Consider the following 25,000-nt stretch of genomic DNA (forward strand, 5'->3'; position numbering starts at 1 on the left):
GGTCTCTCCAGAAGAGGCGCAGAGCTGTCCGGTCGTCTCCTCTCCCCCTTCCGCAGGGCTTCCTCCTGCCCCGGAGCAAAGGGCACGCGGAACCCAGGGGGTGTGCTCTCGTGGTCGGCCCGTTTTGCTCAGCACGCTGGTTCGGAGACAGACCCGTGTTGCCGCCGACATCTGCGTGTCGGTCTTCAGGGGCTGCTGAGCCGGCTCCGTCAGCACCACGGGGGTCCGGCGGCCGTGAGGACAGACTCGCGGTGGGCGTGCGGTCGCTCTGGTGAGTCTCCAGTGACAGAGCTGATGGGGGATAGAGATGCTCGTTTGCCTTTGTAAGAGGCTTGAGAACGATTTTCCAAAGGGGTGTGAACAGTTTCAGTCTGAGTCCCCTCCCAGCACTTGGAGTTGTCTGTCCTTGAGCCTCGGGGCGCACCTGTGGGACTGTCTCCCGTGGTCTTGGATGGCATCTCCCGATGACCAAAGACAGGCACTCCCTGGTCACCTGCGCGTCCTCCTGTGACTTCTCAGGGAGACACAGGGTCCTTCTCCTGGTCTATGACTTGACTTTGTTGTCATTTCTCAGAGGCGTCTTAAGGAGCAGAAGTTACGGGTTATGATTAAGTCCATCTTCTCAGTTTTTCCTGTCAAGATTTGTGCTTTGGGGTCCTAAGAACCGAGGAAATCTCTGCCCCAGGACTTTGTCCCTGTTTCTCCCTAGAGGTTTTCTGGTTTTGTCTTTTACACGGAGGTGTGTGAGCTGCTCGGGCTTATCTGAGTGTTGTGTGGAGGGGGACGGGGGTGGGAACATTCTCCCGCCACGGACCCGGCTCCGGCACCTGAGCCCACGCAGCATCTCTGCTGAAGGTCGGGGGCCGACGGTGCAGACCCCATCTCCGTCCTCGAGCCACTTTCACGCGGCCTCTGTTCCGGTAGCTGCGGCAGGAGCAATGAAAAAGGACCTGGTGTGGTCAGGGCCTCCGGCTGTGTTCTGTCTTTGCAAAATGGCTTTGGTTTTCTTAGGTCTTTTGAATCAATTTCTGCATTTGGACCGAGCTGTCACATCTGCTTGGGTTTTACTGGAATTGCATTGACTCTCTCGACCCATGTGGGGGTCTTACCAACACTGGATGTTCTGACCCATAAACACGGTACATCTCTTCATCTCTTTAGGCTTCTTGGATTTCCATCAGAAATGTTTTATATTTTCAGTGTACAGGTGTTGCATAAATTTAACAAAATTCATCACTAAGTATTTTACAGGTTTTGGTGCTATCAAAAACTGGTATTAAAAGTTAATCCCCAGGGGCGCCTGGGTGGCTCAGTGGGTTAAGCCTCTGCCTTCGGCTCAGGTCATGGTCTCAGGGTCCTGGGATCGAGCCCCGCATCGGGCTCTCTGCTCAGCAGGGAGCTGCTTCCTCCTCTCTCTCTGCCTGCCTCTCTGCCTACTTGTGATCTCTTTCTGTCACATAAGTAAATAAAATCTTTAAAAAAAAAATTTAATCCCCTGTTTTGTTGCTGTAAATCTTCTAAATTACCTTATCAGTTATAGTAGGTTTTTGTGTTAAGAATTCACTGTGAAGTGAGGAGTAGACTTTGACGTGGTTCTGACCGAGAGCTCGTATGCCCTGGTCTCAGCTCGCCGTGCGGACCGGGCTCCAGGCAGAGTCACCCAGAAGTGGTTCTGCCAAGCTCTCGTCACGCTCAGAGCCGCGTCTGTGGCATCGCCCACTCTGTAAGGAACACACCAGAGAAGGGCACCGGCCCTCACGAAGCAGGCACGTGGGCAGCCGCCCCAGAGCCCCTCTCGCTCCTTCCCGGCTCCGTCTCTTATCCACCCCACAGTCCGATGTCGTCTTGTTCACTGGCCGGACAGCCCCGCCTGGGTTTGAGCTCTGTGACCCTCCGCGTCCGGCTCCACTGCGCTGCGGCTTGCCAGCCTCCCCACCCTCTGAAAGCCACCAGCGGGTGACGGGGCTCGCAGTCGGGAGTCACGTCCATTTAGTCTTTTCCTTCACGGTCAGCGCCTTGTGCCTTCTTCTTTTGAGGCACTTTCTCCTACTTTGAGGCCCTGAAATTATTCTGTCAGTTCCAGATGCTTTGTTTCTTTTTTACCTTTTATATTTTGATCTAAACTCTACTTGGAAATTGTCTTTGTTCATTTTTATTTAAGTTTAACATAACACCGATGAGGGTGCGGTCGGAAGTGCACTGTCCGTGGAGACGTGCGAAACTGCGCTGTCCTGTGCCGCTTTCTGCAGGCCCGGCCGGGAGCCCCGCCAGCGTCCCGCGTGCCCTCTGTTCCTCCCCAGAAGCCTCCTCCTCCTCTACAGCATGACTGGGATGCAGACCCCAAAGTTAGTTTCATCTTATTTTGACCTTTGCGTGATTCCTCACATATTCCTTTGTGTCTGGCTTATCGTGCCCAACATCAGGTTTTGGAGATTAGTGCTGGGTTAGCCGCATTTCCCTTTTATTGCTGGGTGACGGTCTAGTGCGTGGAGACGCCCAGCTCCTGCCTTCTGCTGGCCGGACGTTTGGGTCTTCGAGCCGTGCTGACAGGAAGCGCGTGTGCGTTCCTGTCGGGGCGCGTGCGGCTGCGGGGCTGCGTGTCACGCGTGTGAGGAGGGGCTGGTGTGGCTGTGGTGCCGAGCTCCCGTGCGGCAGGCACTCGTCAGGCAGGGGAAGGCGTGCCGGCTGGCCTGTCTCCCGGCCCTTCCTGTGTCTGGTCTCCTGCACTTGAGTCCTCTGGTCGTCACAGGGAGGGGCCTGGGTGTGGTTTTAAGTTCATTTCCCTGACGTCTGATGAGGTTGCAGGTGGGTATTTGGGTATTTTCTTCGTGTAGTGCCTGCTCATGTCTCTTGCCCGTTTTTAATGATGTTCTCTCTTTTTCTTCAATAAGGAGTTAATCAGGGGTGTTGGATACAAGTCCTTCGCTGAATGTACGGATTACAGAGCTCCTCCCACTCTGTGGCTTTAGTTTTTGTTCTTATTTTTTTTAATTTGTTTGTTTATTATTTCTTATTTATTTATCTAATAGTCTCAGCATCCAGTGTGGGGCTCAAGATCAAGAGACACGCGTTCTTTTTTGTCTTCAGTAGAGTCTTGGGTGAATGGAAGCGTCTGACTTACTGTCTGGTCGTTTCCTAATGGCTGGTGCTTCTTTGCCCAGTTGTGAAAGCTTTCGTTTACCTCATTCTCTTCAAGATATTTTTCTGTGTCATCCTCTGGAAGCTTCATGGTTGCTTTTCACATTCAGATCTGTACTCAATCTAGAATTACTTCTGTCTGCCTGTAGGTAGAGGTCCTGAATGACTCCTTCTCGGAGGGGTTTCCCGTGGGTGTAGCATTGACTGAAAGAAAGGCCCTTGCACGTAGCTTTCGAGATGTCTTTAGTCCAGGGTTGACGTGTGTAGGGCCTGTTTCTGGCCTCTGTGTCCTGTCCATCTGGGCTGGTGGTCTGTCCTTCATTTGCCACACTGCAGCTTTACAGAACACAGTGTAGTTTGATTCTGTAAGTCCTCTTGTTCGTATACCTCAGTGTTTTTGGCTATTCTTTAAAAAAATTTCTTTGCACGGGAACACCTGGGTGGCTCAGTCGGTTAAGCATCCAACTCTTGATCTCCACTCCAGTCTTTTTTATTAAAGTCTAGTTCACTGACATACAGTTCAGTATTGGTTTCAGGAGTCGAATTCGGTGGTTCATCACTTACATACGGCACTCACCACTCATCATGTCAGAAGCCTTCCTTAATCCCGTCCCCCATCTATCTCATCCCCCACTCAGCTCCCTCCATCAACCCTCAGTTTACTCTTTATAGTTAAGAGTCTCTCATGATTTGTTTCCCTCTCTCTCTCTTTTTCCCTCTCTTGTATGTTCATTCACCTGTTTTTTCCTTAAATTCCACATGTGAGTGAGATCATATGCTATTTGTCTTTCTCTGGCTTATGTCACTCAGTGTAACACTCTCTAGCGCCATGCACGTCGTTGCAAACGGATTTGATTCTTCCCAATGGCTGAGTCCTGTTCCTTGGTGTATATACCGCAGCCTCTTCATCCATCCGTTGGCAGACATCCGGGCTCTTTCCATAGTTCAGCTACTGCGGACATTGCTGCTATGAACACTGGGGCGCAGGTGCTCCTTCCAGGTGTGTTTCCGTGTCCTCTGGGTTAGTACCCAGTAGTGCAGTGGCTGGATTGCAGGGTAGCTCTATTTTCAGCTTTCTGGGGACCCTCCACACTATTCTGCAGAGTGTCCACACCAGCTTGCATTCCCACCAGCCATGTAGGAGGCCCCCCTTCTCCACAACAGATTTCTGTTCATTGATTTTATATCCTGCATGTATCAGTTCTAGCGATTTTTTGGTGGAGTCTTCCAGGTTTTCTACATGGAGTATCACGTCATCTGCAGACACTGGAAGCTTGGCTTCTTCCTTCCTCTCTGGATGCCTTTTCCTTTGTGCTGTCTGATTGCTGAGGCTAGACTTCCCGTCCTGTGTCAGATGGTGAGAGTGGACGTCCCCGTATGTTCCTGACCTTAGGGAAAAGCTCTCAGTTTTCCCCACTGAGAATGATATTCGCTGTGGTCTTTCGTCTATGGCTATTATGACGTTGAGCTCTATTCCCTCTATCCCTGCTTGGTCGAGGGTTTGGATCAAGAGAGGAAGCTGTACTTTGTCAAATGTCTTTTCTACATCTACTGAGAGGATCATATGGTTCTTGTTCTGTCCTTTATTAATGTGTTGTATCGCATTGATTGATTTGCAGATGTTGTCCCACCCCTGCAGCCCAGGAATAAATCCCACTTGGTTGTGGTGAATACTTTTAATGTACTGTTGAATTTGACTTGCTAGTGTTTTATTGAGAATTTTTTCATCCATGTTCATCAGGGATGTTGGTCTGTAAGTCTCCTTTTTGGTGGGGTCTTTGTCTGGTTTTAGTATCGGGGGAATGCTGGCCTCATAGAGATTGGGAGTTTTCTTTCCATTTCTATTTTTTAGAACAGTTTGAGAAAAATAGATATTAATTCTTCTTTCCCAATTGCTGGTGCTTCTTTGCCCAGTTGTGAAAGCTTTCGTTTACCTCATTCTCTTGAAGATATTTTTCTGTGTCATTCTCTGGAAGCTTCATGGTTGCTTTTCACATTCAGATCTGTACTCAATCTAGAATTACTTCTGTCTGCCTGTGGGTAGAGGTCCCCTGGTAGAATTCCCCTGGGAAGCCATCTGGCCCTGGGAGGTTCTTGATGACTGCTTCAGTTTCCCTGCTGGTTATGGGTCTGTGCAAATTCTCTATTTCTTCCTGTTTCGGTTTAGGTAGTTTATATGTTTCTAGGAATGCATCCATTTCTTCCAGATTGCCCATTTTGTTGGCATATTTGCTCATAATCTCTTATAATTGCATTTCTGCCATGTTCATCATCTCTTTCATTTGTGATTTTATTTATTTGGGTCCTTTTTCTTTTTCATGAGTCTGGCCAGTGGTTTATCAATCTTGTTAACTCTTTCAAAGAACCAGCTCCAAGTTTTGTTGATCTGTTCTACAGTTGTTGTTTTTTTTTTAATTTCAGTATCATTTATTTGTGCTCTAACCTTTATTTCCTTTCTTCTGCTGGCTTTAGGCTTTATTTGCTGTTCCTTTTCCAGTTCCTTTAGGTGTAAAGTTAGGTTGTATATTTGAGAATTATCTTGCTTCTTGAGAACGGTATGTATTGCTATATGCTTTCCTCTTAAGACCTGCTGCATCCCAAAGGTTTTGAACTGTCATGCTTCCATTTTCATTTGTTTCCATGTACTTTTTAATTTCTTCTTTAATTTCCTGGTTGACCCATTCGTTCTTTGTAGGATGTTCTTTAACTTCCATGTATTTGTGGCCTTCCCTAATTTTTTCCTGTGGTTGACTTCAAGTTTTATAGCATTGTGGTCTGAAAATATGCACGATCTGATCTCAATCTTTTTGTACTTGTGGGGGCTGATTTGTGACCCAGTATGTGATCTATCCTGGAGAATGTTCCATGTGCACTTGAAAAGAATGTGTATTCTGCTGCTTTAGAATAAAATGTTCTGAACATGCCTGTTAAGTCCATCTGGTCCAGTGTGTCAGACAAAGCCATTGTTTCCTTGCCAGTCTGCTTCAGTGCTCTGGTGTGAGTGGGGTGTTAAAGTCCCCTACTTTGTATTGTAGGGGACTTTATTGTGTTGTATTGTAATTTTTATTGTATCGTGTTCTATTTTGTATTGTATTGTATTGTTTTATATTGTATCATATCGTATCGTTTTGTGTTGTGTTGTATTGTATTTTTTATTGTATCGTATTATATCATATCGTATCGTATCGTTTTGTGTTTGTTGTGTTGTATCATACCGTATCGTATCATATCATATTGTTTTGTATTGTATTGTGTCGTGTCATGTCATGTCGTTTTGTATACCTATATTGTATTATCATCCACGAGTTTCTTTATGCTTGTTATTAATTGATTCATATATCTGGCTGCTCCCAGGTTGGGGGCATAAATATTTACAATTGCTAGATCTTCTTGATGGATAGATTCCTTAGTTAAAATACAGCATCCTCCTTCATCTCTTATCACCATCTTTGGTTTAAAATCTAGTTTGTCTGACCATAGGAGACTCTTAATCTCACAAAACAAATGGAGGGGTTGTTGGTTGGGGGGAGGGAGAGGGTGGTTGGGTTATGGACATTGGGGAGGGCATGTGCTATGGTGAGTGCTGTGAAGTGTGTAAAAGTGGCAATTCACAGACCTGTACCCCTAGGGCTAATAATACATTATATGTTAATAAAAAAATAAAAAATGTAAATAAAAAAAAAACTCAGTCCACCAGCCTGCAAACATAGTATATCTCTCCGTTTGTATAGGTCTTTTAAAATTTCTCTCAGCAGTGTTATGTACTTTTCATTAATAGATTTGGAATATTCTTTGTTAAATCTATGCCTAAATATTTCTGATTTTTTTACATTATTATAAATGGCATTTAAAAAAGTAAAATAAGGGGTGCCTGGGTGGCTCAGTGGGTTAAAAAGCCTCTGTCTTTGGCTCAGGTCATGATCCCAGGGTCCTGGGCTCGAGCCCCACATCAGGCTCTCTGCTCAGCAGGGAGCCTGCTTCCTCCTCTCTCTCTGCCTGCCTCTCTGCCTGCTTGTGATCTCTGTCTGTCAAATACACAAATAAAATCTTTTGAAAAATAAAATAAAAGGAAATCTAGTTTGTCTGATATAAGGATGACTACCCCCAGGTTTCTTTTAGTGCCCATTAGCATGACAGAGGGTTCTCCACCCCTCACTTTCAATCTGAGGGTGTCTTTAGGACTAAAATGAGTCTCTTGTGGGCAACATATAGATGGGGCTTGTGTTTTTTTTCAACTCAGGTCTTGGTCTCAGGGTCATGAGTTCAGGCCCCCTCCATTGGACTCCACACTGGCATGGAGCCCAGCTTAAAAATGTTTTTGTGTGGGGTGTCTTGGTGGCTCAGATGGTTAAGTGTCTGCCTTCGGCTCAGGTCATGGTCCCAGGGTCCCGGGATCGAGTCCCCCATTGGGCTCCCTGTTCAGCGGGGGCTGCTGCTCCCCCTGCTTGTTCACTTTCTCAAATTAATAAATAAAATCTTTTTAAAAAATCAACTGTGTTTTTATATAAATGTCAGTTATTTGTTAATTTCCACAGACTCTCCAGTGAGGATCTTGAGGGAATTAGATGCTGAGTCTGTGGGTCGGCTGTGGGAGGGCTGACTGCTTTATGGTGCTCAGTTTTCCTAACAGGGACCTGTGTCCACTCGTCTCTTTATCTCAGCAGCCGTGCGCGGTTTTCCTATTAGAGGGCTCGCGGTCCTTCAGTAAATTAATTCCTTGGTATCCCTTGGTATTTGGTTTCGAAAAAACATCTGTTATCAGCTTTACTAAGATAGAATTCACATAAAATCCACCTGCTCGAAGTGTACAATTCAGGGGTTTTGGGTGCATTCGCAGTGTCATGCAGTGCTTACCACTGTCCAGTTAGGGGACATTGCCGTCACAACATAACCCCCCCCCCCAGTTAGCCCTCACTCCTGATCCCCCAGCTCTCAGCCAGGCCCCCTTTCTGCCTCTGTGGGCTTGCCCGTTCTGGGCATCTCCTGGAAGTGGTACGGACGTGGTTGGGTCTCTGTGACCAGCTTTGTCTTTCCCTCATGTTGCAGCCGTGTCAGAGCTCTGTTTCTTCCCAGCACGGCGTCATGGGACCCTGGATGCAGGGACCACATCTTGTTTATCCAGATGCTGCTTGATGAGCGTTTGAGTTGTGTCTGCTTTTAGCTGCTCAGCAGACGTGGACACAAGCATTCCTGTACTAGTTCCCATGTGTACAGACGTGTCCAGTTCTCGTGGGCATAGACCCAGAACTGGTGCTGCTGGGCTGTAAACTCCACGTTTAGCATTTTGTGGAATAGCCAGACTGTTTCCAAAGGAGCTTATTACCACTTTACATTCTCACCAATGATGTGGGAGAATAATCTGATATTTTTTGGTATTATTGTAAGTAGCATCATATAAAAATTTTGTAGGTATAAAGACATTAACTTTATTAATCTTGTATTCAGGAACCCTGCTGAACTTACTTTTTTTTTTTTTTAAAGATTTTATTTATTTATTTGACAGAGAGAGATCACAAGCAGATGGAGAGGCAGAGAAAGAGAGAGAGGGAAGCAGGCTCCCCGCTGAGCAGAGAGCCCGACGCGGGGCTCGATCCCAGGACCCTGAGATCATGACCTGAGCCGAAGGCAGCGGCTTAACCCACTGAGCCACCCAGGCGCCCATTACTTTTAATTCCAATATTTCTCTGTTGATTATTTGGGGACGTTTATGTCTACAATCCCTTTTTCTCTTTCTAAGCCTTGTGCTTTTTATTTCTTTTTCTGGACTTGAGTTTCCAGGCGGCTGTTAACCGGACATTGCAAGAACGGGTATCCTCATCTCCTTTCCAATCTCAGAGAAGGTGCTGAGCCCTTTTACTATTAAGTGCACTGTTTGCCAAATGTATTTATCACTTCTGCCCTTAATGACGTTGGGGGAAGTTCTCTTGCAGAGCTGAAGGAAGAGTGGATGGCCCAGGGAGAGGAAAGGCTCTTGTCGCCACGCCTGCCGGGCGGGTCCCCCACAGCCGCTGGGGGCCTCTGCTCAGGGCCTGCCCCATGGCTGAGGAGACCCCCAGCACCCGCACAGATGGGGCCTCTGCCCCCGTTTCCTCCCAGTCGGGGGAGCTCTTTTCACTATCTTGTTAAATCTTCACAAGAATTTAAATTTTGATGAAGCCCCACTTTTCTTTGAGGATTCTTCACTTTGCTCAGGGTCACTGAGATTTTCCTAGGAGTTCCCAGTTTTAGCTCTGACACTGAGGTCCGTGGTCTACGTCAGATTCATTCTGTGTGTGGTGGGGCGTCTGTGTGCGTCCTTGCCTTCTGGCCTCTGCCTTGTAGGTCCTCATCTGCTGGGTCTGAGCCCACATCTCCCACCAAGTGCTAGCTTCCCCGAAAGCATAAGGTCTCCATGGTGTTTCTTCTTTGGCCAACACTGCCATTCTGGGTCTTTGTATCTCCATGGGAGTTTCAGAGGCAGCTTGCCAGTTTCTGTAAAAATGCAAGTTTGAGATTTGGATTTGAGTTGCAGTGAATCCATAGGTCAATTGGGGGAGAATTGTTTCGTGATGTTGAGTCTTCTGACCATGATGTGGGATGTGTCTCTGTTCACTTAGATCTTTCCCTTCGTTCAGCGAGTTTCCTAATTTCCACCGTACAAGTCTAGCACTTTCTCTGTATATTGTATCATATCGTATCGTTTTGTTTCATGTTGTGTTAATTCCTAATTCAATATTTTTCCCTTTTTATAGATCTCTTCAGATTTTGTATTTTTTCTTCAGTCTATTTCAGAAACCCACGTCTTTTTTTTTTTTTTTAAAGATTTTATTTATTTATTTGACAGAGAAATCACAAGTAGGCAGAGAGGCAGGCAGAGAGAGAGAGGAGGAAGCAGGCTCCCCGCTGAGCAGAAAGCCTGATGTGGGGCTCGAACCCAGGACCTGGGATCATGACCTGAGCCGAAGGCAGCGGCTTAACCCACTGAGCCACCCAGGCGCCCCTAGAAACCCACGTCTTTTTAGCAATTGTCCGTTTCATCAGAACCGCGTGATTCGTTGGCATGCGGTTGATTTGGGCTCTCCTGCCACTCTCACACCTGCTCAGAGACCGGCCCTGCTGCCTCTGTTTCATTCCAGAATCTACTTGCTTGTGTCTCTTTCTCCCCGTCCAGCTCAGGGATAACGGATGACAGCTCATGGGCCAAACCCGCTGGCAGCCTGTTTTTTATGATCTCTAAGCTAAAAATGGTCTTTTTTTTTAAGTGCTACAAAACCAAAACGAACAAAAAGAGGAGAATATTGGCAGAAACCACATATGACCACAAAGACTGAAATACCTAGTATCTGGCCCTTTACAGAAAAAGTTTGCTGGTCTCCCGTGTAGCTCAAGGTTGGTTACATTTCTTGTTTTCAAAGAGCCAGTCATTGTCTGAACTGATTTTCTCTAGTGTTTTCCTTTCCTCTCTCGCTGCTCAGATCTTTATTATTTTCTTCGGTTTACTTCTCGTGTAGTTTGCTCTTTTTCCTTGGTGTTTCCTAAGAACCCGGTCTTAGCTGGCACAGGGGTGGCCCCAGCTATGCTGCCGTGTCACATGTTCACCTCCGCTCGGCCGGAACACGTCGTGGTGTCCTCTTCTGTGCTGGGCTCTCCTCTGCACGCCGGTGGTGGGTCCCCCAGACTCTCCTGCACTTGATTTCTGCCTCCGCTTCCGTGTGGTCAGGGCACACGCCTTCTCTGGCCTCAGTGCTTTAACGCCGCGGCCCCCACGTGTGGCGAACGTCGCGGGCGGGCTGAGCGCTGCTCTGTGGGCTCCCAGCCATCGGTCCAGCCCGGCGTGCAGGGCGCGTGGCCAGGCTCCCGCTCTCGCTCAGGTCTGCGTCTCTCTTCGGCCCCGAGCGTTTCTCTTTCCCGCTCCTGGGTCACGGGCTTGTAGGTGTGCTCACGCGTCCGCTCTCTGCTGGGGTCGTCCTTCTGCCTGCCCGCGGCCTCCCTCTTTGTCTCCCGTGGCTGCAGTTCGCGTGGGGGCCTTCCGTGCTCCCACACTCCGTCGTTCTGTCTTTGGGCCTGAAGTCTGTCTCTCGTGAACAGTGGGTGGGCCCATCTTGTTTTGTTTCTGTGTCTGTTTTTTAAACTGCAGTCTGACAGTCGAGTTCTGGTGAAAGGACTGAGTTTATCCACATGCGTTGTTTTCTGCTTGGCTGTGTGCCCGCCGTTCCCTGTTCATTTTCTGTCTCGCCCGTTCATTCATTCATTCGTTCCTCTGTTCTGCCCCTGCCGCCTCCGCCTTTTTTACTGAATAGATAATTTCTATGGTCCTACTGACAATCATTCATTTTTAACTCTTCTGAACTATTTCCTTAATGGTTGCTTTCTGGGGGGTCTTCCTGTGTTGTTCTGTGTGTTTTTCTCAGGTGCCTGCTTATCCCTGTGCACCGGCCTCGGTCTCTGAATACCTCCCTGTACATTGGAGGTCGTGGACGAGGGTCCACTTCTTCCAAGCTTCTCCCTGGTTTTCCCAGGCACGTGGAAGAGCCACCGTCCTGGGACTGCCAAGGTGGTGCCCCCAGACTCCTCTCACCCAAGGGAGGTCGGGGCTGCCGCCTGAGGAGTAATCCCCCCACCCTGGTCGTGAGCAGCCTGGGCTCCAACTTCCCTCCTCTCAGAACCAGGGTCAGTGAGGCCTTCAGGGCAAAAGGGGCTTATGTTTTCTGAGTTCAGGCCTTCTTGTGGATCTAGGCCCAGTGCCTGCCAGTGCGTCTCCTTAACTCTGTGTTACTCCTACAGACTCCTAAAATACACAGCTCTTAGCTGAACAGAGAGGAGTGTAGTTAGTGTGTCACTTCTGCAGGAGAATGTGGAATTTGCAGACCATATGAGCAAGAAAGCCCTCTGGGACTCAGAGTTTGAGCAGAGACACGCAGGAAGCTACTGTAGGCAAGTCACTTGACCCCACGCTCTGGACATAAGGACACTTCACAACAAAATAGAACAAAATAAACTTTTCATTCTGCGTAGAGGGAGAGCGTCGTGTGGGTTAGGGTAACATTCATGTCAGCAGCCCATCCCACACCTCACATGGCCCAGGCTTCCGTCCACCTCCAGCTTTTGTCTGATGCTGGCTGCGAGCACGGCCACGATCTCACTCAGAAGCTACTTAACTTGAAGCTCCAAGATTCTCTCAACTGCAGAATTCTTTGACTAGATGAGCTTTTTTCCACCCATTATTTTTGTGGTCAGAAAGGAAACGGCATCTCATTCAGAATTCATGTTATTTTTATAAAACATCAAAATCCTTTGCCCTAGGCCGCCAAGAACGTTGTTTCTGAACTGGTGTCACCGTGGAATTCCCGCCAGTCTGGGGACTCTGAAGGCTGTCAGGCAAGCAAGTGTGCAGGCTTCTGAGCCCTCCCTCCTGTGCCCCGTGGGGTCGGGACTATACGTCCCCCCTGTGGGCTCCTCCGCTTTGCCCTCGGCCGCCGACTTTTGCTGAGACCAGCTCCCGGGTTTGGCACTAGCTGCGAGCCCTGTGACCCGGCAGACCCGCCCCCATCCTGGACGGGCGCTGGCATGAACAATGATGGTGCAGATCACGGCTCCAGCAGACACACGTCTGCGCTTTGTTATTAAAATACCACATGGTTTTCATGTGTGATAAAGATGTCTTCCCATCTTTTCAGCCAGTTTTTCTCAAGATGGTCTCGGAGAATGAGGAGCTTCTCTGTGACCCATGGGACCCCCGTGCACCCAGATTGTGTGTGTACCTGTCATGCTGTTTGTTTTTTGGCTTCCATGTTTGCTCATTGCGTTCCTCCTTGAATTTCTCAGTCAATGAGCATGTCAGCCACCCCCGGGGCGCTCTGTAGACCTTAGAGCTTGACGTGAGATGCCCGGGAGCGATTCTAGTTCAGGAGGTGGTGGAAACTTACACTGGAATTTTCCTGAGAGCTGGGCATTTCTGGGCAGTTTAGCTATTAGCACAGATCAGTTTCTAAGTTAATCAAATTTTAGCCCTGGCATGTAATTGCTGTGAGATCTTGGGGAAATACATAGCCTTTCCAAGCTTTGTTTCCTTTGGCTACAAAACAGATAATTATAGCTCCTCTGTCTCCAACTGTAGATCATGATAAATAACAAAAAAAAAAAAAAAAAAGAGTATGTGGGAGTGTTTTATGAGTGACGGAGTAAGTGGAAACACTGCCCAGTCTGGAGTGCACATTCGTTTGTCCTACGAGTGCTCTGAGGGCCAGAGACAGGCCTGCGCCAGCCCGCGCTCTAGGAAGGCACGCAAGGTGGCCCCTCCCTGGGCTGTGGGGTCTGGGCAGGCTGCTGAGGTGTGGGGACGGGAGGTCAGAAGACTGGGGCGTCGCTCTCGGGGTGCTTCCCTGTGTGGTGGTGCCCTACACCACGAACCCCAGGCCATGTCCTGCAGCCCTGCATGGGGTCCAGGGCCAGTCATGCCGCCTGGCAGAGACCAGCTCTAACCCTAACCCTTCTTTTTGAAATACCCATATGCTTGTATGCTGGCTTTTACCCCTTCCCACGTGTAACCCAACACAGGCATCAAAGACTGGTGTAAGAGACGGTCAGAAATTTGTCAAATTCTGTGTGAGGCCATCAGACACAGGAACCATCTTTCAAGAATTTGATCAGCAGGCCTTCCCTTTAAGGGAAATTGCCCCTTTGTCCCCTGCCCTACTGTCTTGCTGTTCCCGTTATGGAAGTGGACCAGGCTGACCTGGGGTGTGACCTCTTGTGCCCCCGCACAGCTCCACCTGCTCGTCTGTGCTGCTGCAACGCCTCACTTCTCCTGTTTCCCTCTCAAGGTTCCCAGGCTGGTGGACCACACGCACGACTGGAAGTTTGTCCCCAGCTGCAGCCAGGGAGGGGCTCGGGCGTTGGAAAAGCCCAGAGTTGACTCAAGGTTTCCTTTTCTGCTTCTGTTCTGACTTCTTTCACCGCAGGTTCCTCCGGCTCTGTTCTCACACCTGCTCCTCTTCTGCCTGCTGAGCTTGGGCTCTGCTGGGGCTGGTGCAGGACCTGCCCTCCGTCCCCGTCCCTTCTGTCCCTTCTGCCTCTCCTGTGTCCCTCCTCCTCCTCCTCCTCTTCCCCTCCCTCCTCCTCCCCTCTCCCTCCCTCCTCCTCCCCCCATCCTCCTCCTCCTCCCCCCATCCTCCTCCTCCTCCCCCCATCCTCCTCCTCCTTTCCTGCTTTAGCCACAGGCCCCCTCAGCTCCATTTATCACAGGCAATTTGATGAGTACGATGTGCCTGAGGCCCTTCTGCAGGAATATGAGTACACGTACAGGCCTTTTAGTTTATTGCTCAGTTTATTTTTTATTTTTTTTTAAAGATTTTATTTATTTATTTGACAGAGAGAGATCACAAGCAGGCAGAGAGGCAGGCAGAGAGAGAGAGAGGGAAGCAGGCTCCCTGCTGAGCAGAGAGCCCGATGCGGGACTCGATCCCAGGACCCCGAGATCATGACCCGAGCCGAAGGCAGCGGCTTAACCCACTGAGCCACCCAGGCGACCCTATTGCTCAGTTTAAAGAGAGTTTCTCCCCAATGACAATATTTTTAGTTCTGGTATTGGGTACATTTGTACCTTAACCAGAACATTGAAATGTTCTTTTATCATGAAATAGAATGTACCTGTAGAAGAATGCACAAAACATTTGTGTACTTTGAGGGTTGAAGGAAGCAAACATGTACATGAGCAGCTCCTGGTCAGGAAGGAGCCACGTGGCCAGTACCCCAGAGGTACGCTTGCCCCTCCGTCCCTGTGCAGAGCAGCCATCATTCCAACTTCAGGATTATTCTTGCTTTTCTCTATAGTTTGCATAATGTGTGCATTTCTCACACAATACGGTTCATTGTTAAGTAAGTGTGTGATAGGACGTGTCTTTTCCTGCATTTCTGGCTCAGCACGTGTCTGTGTGAGGCATCTGTGTGGGTGTCTCTGTGCCGTGGTCTCAGTGGTGACGGCCAATGCCGGCTTTTGCACTTCGGTGTCCCCGACAGCGGCCGGTCCTATGTGTGAATGCCGCTGCTCAGAGCGTGTCCGTAGGTCCTCTGACGCTCACACGCTGGACTCCTTTCCCCGGTGGGTGACACGCCTGCGTCCTCGGGCTTCCTGTCCTCAGGCTGCCGGACGCCCCGGCCCTCTGGGTGTGGGGCCAATGGCAAAGCGGGGATGACCCACATCCCCCCGCTGACTCACAGGGGGGGCTGGGCCTGGACGTAGAGTCTGTGCCGCCTCTTCCCATCTCTTGCCCATTTCACTGTTCCGTGTTCTGTCGTTTTCTTTCTTGTCTGTGGGAGTTGCTTTACGTGACTTGAAACTGTGCTTTTCACTTCAGGACGACGTGATGATGCCTCAGAGGGTGAGGCTCCAGCTGGAGGCTGCTGCCCAGCACCCGACAAGCGTGAGTCCGCGTCCATCCCTGGGCTGTCCCCAGGCTGTCCCCAGAACGTCCCCTGGACTGTCCCTGGGCCATCCCCTCGACTATCCCTAGACTGTCCCCAGACTATTTCCAGACTATTCCCAGACTATCCCCAGAACATCCCTAGAACCTCCCAGACTGTCCCCGGACCATCCCCAGACCATCCCTCCGGACCCCGCGGGCCATCCTCAAACTGTCTGCAGATCATCCCCAGGCCGTCCCCCAGATTGTCCCCAGGCTGTCCCCAGACCATCCCCAGAATGTCCTGGACTGTCCCCAGACTGTCCCCAGACCATCCCCCAGGCCGTCCCTGGACTGTCCGCAGATCGTATCCAGGCCATCCCCCAGACTGTCCCCAGGCTGTCCCCGGACCATCCCCAGACCATCCCTCCGGACCCTGCGGGCCATCCCCAAACTGTCCGCAGATCTTCCCCAGGCCGTCCCCCAGATTGTCCCCAGGCTGTCCCCAGGTTGTCCCTGGACCATCCCCAGAACATCCCCAGGCTGTCCCTGGACCATCTCCAGACTGTCCCCAGGCTGTCCTCGGACCATCCCCAGAACGTCCCGGACTGTCCCCAGACTGTCCCCAGACCATCCCCGAGGCCGTCCCCGGACCGTCCACAGATTATATCCAGGCCATCCCCCAGACTGTCCCCAGGGTGTCCCCGGACCATCCCCAGAACATCCCCAGGCTGTCCCCAGACCATCCCCAGGACGTCCCCAGGCTGCCATACAGACTGAGAGTTTCCCGACTTCAGGGATCACACACAGACCAGGATCCCAGGCATTCTGCTAACTGTTGGCTGCACATGCTCTCGCAAAGACAGGCAGGCAGCTGCTGTCCAGGAGGACTGGGCACGGCCACAAAGGCGCCATGAGGGGGTCCCTGGTTGGGGAGACTTGCATGATTTTTCAAGATGTTACTATTGGAGAAACCATGTAAAAGATACACGGGATATCTGTGTGTTATTTGCACTACAAAAAAGTTTCATTAAAAGAACCGAACACAAAATTATGCAAGCAAAAAAAAATTTTTTTTTAAGATTTCATTTATTTATTAGAGAGACAGAGATCACAAGTGGGCAGAGAGGCAGGCAGAGAGAGAGGAGGAAGCAGGCTACCCGCTGAGCAGAGAGCCCAACGCGGGGCTCCATCCCAGGACCCTGAGATCATGACCTGAGCCGAAGGCAGGGGCTTAACCCACTGAGCCACCCAGGCGCCCCAAGCAAAAACTTTCTTATGTCTTCGTTAGCGTTCCTGCATTAATATAAATTAATCACCATGCAGATGTGCTATAGACAGCTGAATTTAAGGAATTCAAGAGTCATGGTAGAACTTTTGACAATTTCTTTTTATGTGTTTATTTACTTATGTATTTACTTTAGAGAGAGGGCATGAGCGGGGGGCAGAAGGAGAGGGAGAGAGAGCACACACCTGCTTGGGCAGCCCTGGCCCCCACGGCCCCTGCCGCCCCTCCAACAGAGCTCAAAACCTGGGGACAGCACCACACTTTGGCTTTGGGCTGTGTGCGGGTGTTTGGGATGCCTGTGTGAGACTGCTCCGAGGTGGAGGGTCCCGTCCTCCAGAGTCCGCTGAGGCTGGTCCCCACTGTAGGTATCTGGGCCCGTCGCTGCAGAAGGAGCTGCTCCCTCTGGGGGACACCCAGCAGCACAGGGCCTGCCCCCCCGACCCAGGTGAGGCTCACAGGGCTCCAGTAAGGGCCCAGGTGTGGCCAGCAGCCGACCCTGACCTGCACTCTCTCCTCCTCAGAGTGGTCACTAAGACCTGCATCACCGAATCAGTCTCCTTATTAAGAAATTATCGGGGGGGGGGGGGCGCACCTGGGGGGCTTCATCATTGAGTGTCTGCCTTCAGCTCAGGTCATGATTGCAGGGTCCTGGGATCAAGCCCTGCATCGGGCTCCCTGCTCAGCTTCTCCCTCTCCCACTCCCCTTGCTTGTTTTCCCTCTCTTGCTGTCTCTCTCTCTGTGTCAAATAAAAAAATAAAATATTAAAAAAAAAAATTTAGGGAGCCTGGGTGGCTCAGTGGGTTAAAGCCTCTGCCTTCGGCTCAGGTCATGATCTCAGGGTCATGGGATCGAGCCCCACATCGGGCTCTCTGCTCAGCGCGGAGCCTGCTCCCCCACCGCCCTGCCTGCCTCTCTGCCTGCTTGTGATCTCTGTCTGTCAAATAAATAAATAAAATCTTTTAAAAAAATTAAAATAAAATAAGAAATAATTTTAATTAATTATCAGGGTGCCTGGGTGGTGCTTGGTAAGCCTCCGACTCTTGGTGTTACCTCGGGTTGTGCTCTCAGGGTCCTGGGATCGAGCCCTGAGCTCAGCAGGGAGCCTGCTCGAGATCCTCTCTCCCTTGCCCTCTGCCCCTCGTGTCTGCCTGAGTCATGGTTCAGGTAGAACCTGCTGAGGTAGCTGGACATCTGACCTTGTGCACAGAGCATTTAACTGTGCATTAAGGGGGAAGGCTTGTCGGCGACATCTCTAACCTGGGGTGATTTCACGGGTGCTGCTGGAACTGGCAGGGTAGGACCATCCATCATGGGGTCCAGCCTGAACCCTGCATCTCCCTCTCCCCCTTTCCTCCCAGAAGTTTTCCTAGCCCGATCAGATACAAGTCTTTGTTAGTTCCCTGCTGGGTGTGCCAGCTCACGCTAGGTGAGACGTCTGTGGATAGGTGTGTGTGCCTGTCAGCCCACGGTGACTGTCTTTTAAGTTCTGTTTTGTTGTCTCACAGATTATCGGTTGCCGAGTAAGGAGAGAGCCCCCCAACTCCACTGAGCGATACACACGGTGGATCAACCAGCTAACGCCGGACCAGCTTCTTACTCAGGTACCCCTGCCCCCATTCGAGAGCCCCCCAGGACGTCCTGAGAGCTGTTAGTCCCTGTGTTTGCTTGACCTGTGGGTCTGGCCTGGGAAGGAGCCAGAAACAGAAGGCAGGTGCGGAAGGCCTGGCTGGAGACTGGGGAGGGGAAGAGGCGTCCAGGAAAGGCCCAGGTTTCGGGCAGGACTCAGGGACGTCCCCAGGGCAGGCTGCCTTGGAGCAGGGTCTGAGGGAGACGCGCCTTCTGGGTGGGGCTGGCCGGAAAACCAATGTGCAGGCGGTGGGACCCGCAGAGGAAGCGGGACTGCGTCCTCTGGTCCCAGGTTCAGGTCTGCCACGGGGCTAGAGTCCTGGAGTTTGCTTCTGTGTCTGACCTGCCTTGCTAGCTTGTACACTCTGCTCCTCACACACACGCACACACAGAAAGTGCTTCTGCATGTGGACTTACTTGTCGCATTTTGAGAAGATGAAGATCCCATGAATGGCCTCTTTAGATGCCAGCGGGAGAGGCAAAACGAACAGCCAGCACGTGGGCCCCGCGCAGCCTGCACCCTCCCTCACAGGACGAGGGGGCCTCGAGGTGGGAGCTCGTGGCCATGGGAGGGTGGGGCCTGAAGAGGTGGCTCCAGGCCATGGGTCTGGGGTGCCACTCCTACCTGCCCGTGCCACTGCCCTACTGTCCCTGGTGGCTTCCCCGCTGAAGCGGAGAAGTCCCTCCCCTGTGGGGCACAGGGCGCTGCTGCTTGGGGCCTGGCACCACACACAGCCTTCTCCCCGCAGCTGGTACAGTTGCCCAATGGCGCAGAGTGGGTTCGAGGGGTCAAACCTCATGACCCAGAGCCACAGAGACTGCGGAGGGCCTGGCAGTGAGCAGCCCTTGCGCAGAGAAGCAGCCCACAGTCTGTGGCCCTTCCCTCCCAAGAGGGTGGGCCTGTGGGGCTCATGCTTCTGGAATGTGTGCCTTTCTATGGACACGGTCAGGACACGCACTCAGGTTGGCTTTTGTTTTTCTTAACCAAGATCACAGCTGACTCCGTGAAGAGCTGCTAAGGGCTTCATATTCCTACCTGGGGAATTCAGACTCCACACTCAGTGGGAAAGCTTCTGGCCCTGATTTGGGGCACCCAAAGGCTCCTTGGCAGGGCCAGGCCCCACCTGGCCCCAGCGAGAGTCTGGAGACATGGCGCTGCGCTCTGGAGCTCTGGCAGCTGTGTGCGTCGGCTGTGGGCCTGTGCGCTGGGTTCTCTGGTGGAACGTGAGTCGTGTGGGGGCTGTGTCGCCCTGCACCGAGGGTGTAGGTTACATGCCGTGGGCACGTCTGCAGCCAGAAATCCAAGTTCTGAGTCGAGGGCGTTAAGCATCATAGAAATAATTAAGGCAGGGTCCTCTTAAATAGTGTTTTTCTTTATCAAGTTAAGGGAAGATAAAGTCTGACGTTTTCAAAAATAAACTGAAAGAAGCTAATGTTCTCTAAGCCGCTGGTCTGTGCCACGGTGCAGAACCCACCAGCACCCTACCAAGGGAACAGGCTGGCAGGTGAGGTGGCGGGTGTCCGTCCTCTAAGCTGATCTCATTTGTGAGGTGGGGAGCAGCACGATTCCCAAGGAGCCTGCATCTCCTGAATCAGGGAGACCAAAGGGGAGGCAAGGCCGGACCCCTCCCGGTCCCCCGCCCTGGGGTCTGGCAGCAGGGGCTGGAGGGGGCCGAGGTGGCTGGCCCCTGAGGTCCAGGGCTCAGCCTACACCGCAGGTCAGCACCAGGCCTGGTGAGCAGTGCTGGTATCCTGGTTCCGCCAGGGGCCCCCTCCTGATCCACATGGCAGGGGTGCCCAGGGCTGGTCATGCCCCAGAGGCCAGTGGCCTCCATCAGCTTCATTACCTCAGTTTTGTTCACAGAACTCAAGGGTTTAAGCACAATATCCAGGCTCATTCTTTGACCCACTCATTTGAAGATATTTGGCAACACGCGTGACGGTCTCCATTGGCAGATTTAGAAGACGGTGTCGGGGGGAGGGCTCTGGGTGACAGAGATGCTCTCCTGTCCATGGGGGACGCTCGGGTCTTCCTTGTATAAAGAGACTAAGTTTCACACTCCTCTACCTCTGTGTGCCTTTCCCTTGAAAGTTTGTCCTTCATAGTACAATGATTTTCTCTAATTCTAACCCACACTCATGACACTTAAAAACTTATATAATTTGACACAGACTAAGCTGTGCTGTTTTTCTTCATTTTTTTTTTTTTCATTTAAAGGGAGCATCAGAAAGTGTTTCTGCAGTACAGATTCACAGAACTGACAACTTTCTCTAAAACATACTATGGAGAGGGGAAACTCTGTATTAATGTCTGTTTCTCTGTTAAACCCAGAAGCCAGAGATCTTGGATCTAACATCAGAGTTTATTCTTGTTGCTATGTGGGTGTTAAAATGTCAGAATACTGGAACATTTGTTATCTGTCTAAAGATAGTCTTCCAACAAATTAGAAGTAAGGATAATAAACCACAGGAATCTGGAAATGAGTCATACGATCTCTGCTCTTCTCTAAGAAGAATTCATATCACTTCCTGGTAAGATACCACTAATGAGCCTGCGAATTTCATTAAATGCTCCGTTCTCCTTTAACTGCAAGGCTTTTCCGTTCTGAATACAAACTGAACTCAAAATTTTAAGTCTGTAATCCATAGTTTTGTCTTTTCTGAGTACCAAAAGCATCTAAGAGCGTCCATCAGTAAGCATCTGTCCGTCCTGAGCCTTTTGTGAGGGTGGACTCTGCTTTGGGCAAGGGAGGCCAGAGCTGACGGGCTTGGTTCCGTGTGTATGTTCCTGCAGGCACTGGAAGGAACTACATAGAATTTCGGGGAAGCGCACTTTCCGTTGCTGGCAAAACAAGGGGAGAGACAAAAGCAAACCCCCGGGTCCCCAGAACAGCAGCATGGGCCCCCTAGCCTCGCCTGGGAACGCCTTCTTTTTGACAAACTTCTAAGAAACTGGATTATCTGATTTTTCAGTTGGTGACACATCAGAACCAGAAGGAGACAAAATCAAAAGGGAATCAGGGAGAGCCCAGAGCTTCCGGAACTTCTCACTGCAGCGGCGCGGCCCCCATGCGCCCTGCGCACCTCCCTCCCTGCGCGCACTGCCCCTTACCTGTGCACGCCCCTCCCCCGTGCGCGATCCCCCTTACCTGTGCGCACCCCTCCTGTGGTCCTTCCTGACCCGTCCCGGCGGATTTGCGGGCCAATCTGGCGAGGAGTCCGCGGACGGCAGCGGTCGGGTAGGAAGCCCGGCTCCGCGGAGGGAAGGGGTCTGCGTCGGGCCGCGGACTCCGCGTGGCGGCTCTGGCATCTGGGCGAGGAAGGGCTCGTTGTGACGCGTCCGGGTCTGGCTCGGGGTCCGCGGTTCCACCTCCTGGTGCGCGCAGCCCGCGCGCCCTCTGCCGGGGCCTGAGCCTGAGCGTCAACCGCCGGCAGGTGAGTGTAGAAAGTAGCGGCGAGAATGCGTCAGGCCTCTTGGGTCTGTTGCGTCTGCTTCCAAGAATCCTAAGAGGGTTGGGCGCTGCTTCTGCAATTTTCTGTACCTCATTTACACCTAGACCCTACGCTTGGGAGAGAGACGAAGGGGCGATACTAGCCTATGCCAGGCATCAGTGACCAAAGAAACAGCTTCGATCAAATTGAAGCCAACGTTGCGCTCCTTACCAGTTGGACCAGGGCTGGCAGACTGGGGCTCGGGGCCACGTCTTCTCCTAAGGCGCACAGCCTTGCCCACTTGTTTGTGGATGGTGGTGGCTGTCCTTGCTCAGGTTGGTGGAGCTGAGTGCCTGCGATGTGAAGGCTGCGGCCAGGAGACCTGGCCATTTGGAGAAAAAGCGTCTACCCTGAGCTGGGCAGCCGTGTGGGGGACTCGCCAGCACCCGGAGGTAATGTCAGGCATTTGTCCACGTGCTGGCCTTGTGGCACCAAGGAGGCACCCAGACGCCGAGCTCGGGTAGGCATGGGGCCGTCAGCACCGCTTCCCCCAGGGGAGCCTGAGGCATGGCAGCAGGTGGAGAGCGGGGCTTGTTTCCAGCTGGCCCTTACACCGCTCTTCGAACAGTGACAACTTCTCAGAACATTTCAGCCGCGTGCCCTCCTTGTGCAGCATGCTCTCGCTCACAAGAAGCAGGTCCAGCAGCTTGGGCAGCGGGGTGAGTCTGTGCTCCTCCTCTCACTGTGAGGCGCCTGGAGCGTGGCTCTCGTCCTGCAGAGCCCCGGTCAGCCGGTGGGGTCAGATGAGGTCAAGGGCGTGCCTATGGTACGTGTTCCCAGGGCCTGCACCTTGGGACCCAGAGAGCAGACAGGCACTGGTCACTGCCAGACATGGCTGGCCCCCGCCGTCCTCGCTGCCAGCCTTGGGAATCCCTTAGAGTCTGCTGCAGTGATTGGTGACTTGCCTTCAAGTTGCATGGCAGGGGTGGGTGGAAGTATTTCCTAAGAAAACTCTTTTCCTCAAAATTTTAAGATTTTGTTACCACCTCCCACCCTCACCTGGCCTTTAAAGGCAAAACACGTTTACTCGGCAGACCTGTTTGTCTTCCTTAAGTTATTTGAATGATGTGGCCAGCCACGTCTCCCTGGGGTCAGCAGATAACCGCGCTCACCTGGCACCTGACCCCGTGGTAACTTAGCTGTAGCCAGGACAGGAGGGCATTAGTCGTTAGAGAATTGCAAAAAGGACGATCCCAGTGGAAGAGAAAAACCACAGCAGGTGTCTGTCGTGAGTCATTTAAATGATTTAAGGAGATGACATGCAGGGAGCCAGTCTCTGCCTTCCTCCAGGGGGGACGGATCCGCCATGGTGACCAGTCTTCCTTCCAGAAGAAAGAGAAACGTACCATTTGGAAGGTCCCAGTCCCGGGTTTGTGTTGTCCGTTCTGGTTCTGGGCCTCGTCCTCGTTAAGAAACTTTGTTGGGTATCAGCCGTGTGTTGTGGAATGGCCGTTTGCTGTTTGCAGTTTAGTGGAAGTAAAGAATGAGCATGAAGCGTTTCCAGAAGAGCTAGGTATGTCCAGTCTGGAGATTTATGGCAGGCAAGGGCCCTTGAAATAAATGGGGAGACTCCCAGGAGCTCGTTTGCTGTTGCGTGGTTAGACTGCTCAGATCTGGGGGAGGCAGGCGTCCTGTGTTCTCAAGTATACCTGAGCCAAGACAAAACACAGTCTCTCAGGTGTAAGTTGTAGGAGACCCCGGGGTCTTTGAAAAGTAAGGAAGGAATGGTTGTGGGAAGCAAAACCAGAGGAGAGCTGGATGAGCCGATCTGTCCTTTGGATTTTGAAAACAAGTGGCTTGTTCTGATGGGACCAAAGGAAATGAGCCTTCTTTAGTCTTTCTGTTCCATTCTTGTTGCTTTATTCCTTTGTCCTTTCAGAAGGGGTGAAAGGTTGAGAAGACCTTGTGTCGGGCTCGCCTGGCGTGGCCCCAAGCCCCGGCCGCCTTCCTTGGACACGGGAGGGGGGTCCCTCCCAGGCTCCTGGTCAGAACAGGACGGTTTCCCGCACTCGCCTGGCCACCAGGGGTCGGTGTGTCCTGGGTGTGCAGCCTGCACCCACCCAAGAGCCCCTCAGAGCTGTCAGCCTGAAGAGGCTGGTGCAGTGGCTGAGGCAGGGACTCACCCTGTGAGTGTCCGCACTTCCTCCCCAGCAGCCAGCAGCTCGATGCCCAGAATTCACAGGAGCTCTGCACAGGGATGCTTCCTGGCTCTGACCGCACCGCTGTGGCTTGCTGGGTGTTGTTGGTTTTTTTAAAACCAACACAGATTTATTCACGTACAGTTCTGAGGGTCAGAAGTCTGATATCAAGGTGTGGGCAGGGCTGGTTCCTCCTGTTTGCTCCGATTCCAGCCTCCCAAGCTGCCACGTCCCTGGCTTGTGTCCGCTTTCTCTGACCTGCTTCGATGTCCCCTCTCCTTTTCTCTCTCATTAAAGAAATTATTAAGCTGTGGTCAAACACACACAACACAACTTGTCATCTCAGAAATTTCAGTTTGGTGACCCTGCCAGGGACTGTCCCCACCCAGCGCTGACTCCCCGTTAGCCCTCCCCCAGCCCTGGTACCCTTGCCTGCTTTCCCTCTGGAGGAGTTTTCCTCTTCCAGATACTCTGAACAGTATCTGTCCTTGTGTGTCTGACTTTTGTAACATAATGTTCTCATGTTCATCCATGTTCTAAAGTGTCAGCTTATTGTTGTTTTTATAGCTAAACGATATTCATCATGGGAACGTACTGTCTGCCCCACATCGTGTTTACCCATTTGTGCTGTGATAGTCCCTGGGTTCCTTCCACCTTCTGGCTGTTGTGAACATTGCCTCGCTTTGCCTGTGTCCCTGTTTCGACTCCCGCGGGCAGACCCAGGAGTGGAATCTCAGGTTCATATGACTATCCTGTGTTTAACGTTTGAGGAACTTCCGAGCTGTTTTCCACAGCAGCTGCTCCGTTTTACATTCCCACGGGCAGAGTATGAGGCTTGCCTGCCGTTCTGCTACTTCTTGTCAACACTTGCTGTTTACTGGTTTTTCTGGTTGCCATGCTAATGGACGTGAAGTGCTATGTCATGGTTTGATTTGCA

The 25,000-nt window shown here is 51.4% G+C and overlaps 1 protein-coding gene across 12 annotated transcripts in view; it reads left to right on the forward strand.

Annotated features, from left to right (window-relative positions):
• The window catches only part of B3GNTL1 (UDP-GlcNAc:betaGal beta-1,3-N-acetylglucosaminyltransferase like 1), an 86,084-nt gene that overhangs the window by 26,802 nt on the left and 34,282 nt on the right, over window positions 1-25,000 (forward strand). For 6 of the 12 annotated variants that reach the window (XM_047709338.1, XM_047709339.1, XM_047709341.1 and 3 more), the window contains 2 exons: window positions 15,474-15,539; window positions 18,313-18,408. The exons of 1 other annotated variant lie outside the window; for it this stretch is intronic. In XM_047709338.1, coding sequence (XP_047565294.1) covers window positions 15,474-15,539; window positions 18,313-18,408 — 162 coding nt within the window. Of the gene's footprint in view, window positions 1-12,420; window positions 12,496-15,473; window positions 15,540-18,312; window positions 18,409-25,000 lie in introns of all 12 variants that reach the window. 5 more of the 12 variants (XM_047709335.1, XM_047709332.1, XM_047709333.1 and 2 more) reach the window with 1 other exon arrangement.

This window comes from Lutra lutra, chromosome 16 (assembly GCF_902655055.1).
Source record: "Lutra lutra chromosome 16, mLutLut1.2, whole genome shotgun sequence".
NCBI lineage: Eukaryota > Metazoa > Chordata > Mammalia > Carnivora > Mustelidae > Lutra > Lutra lutra.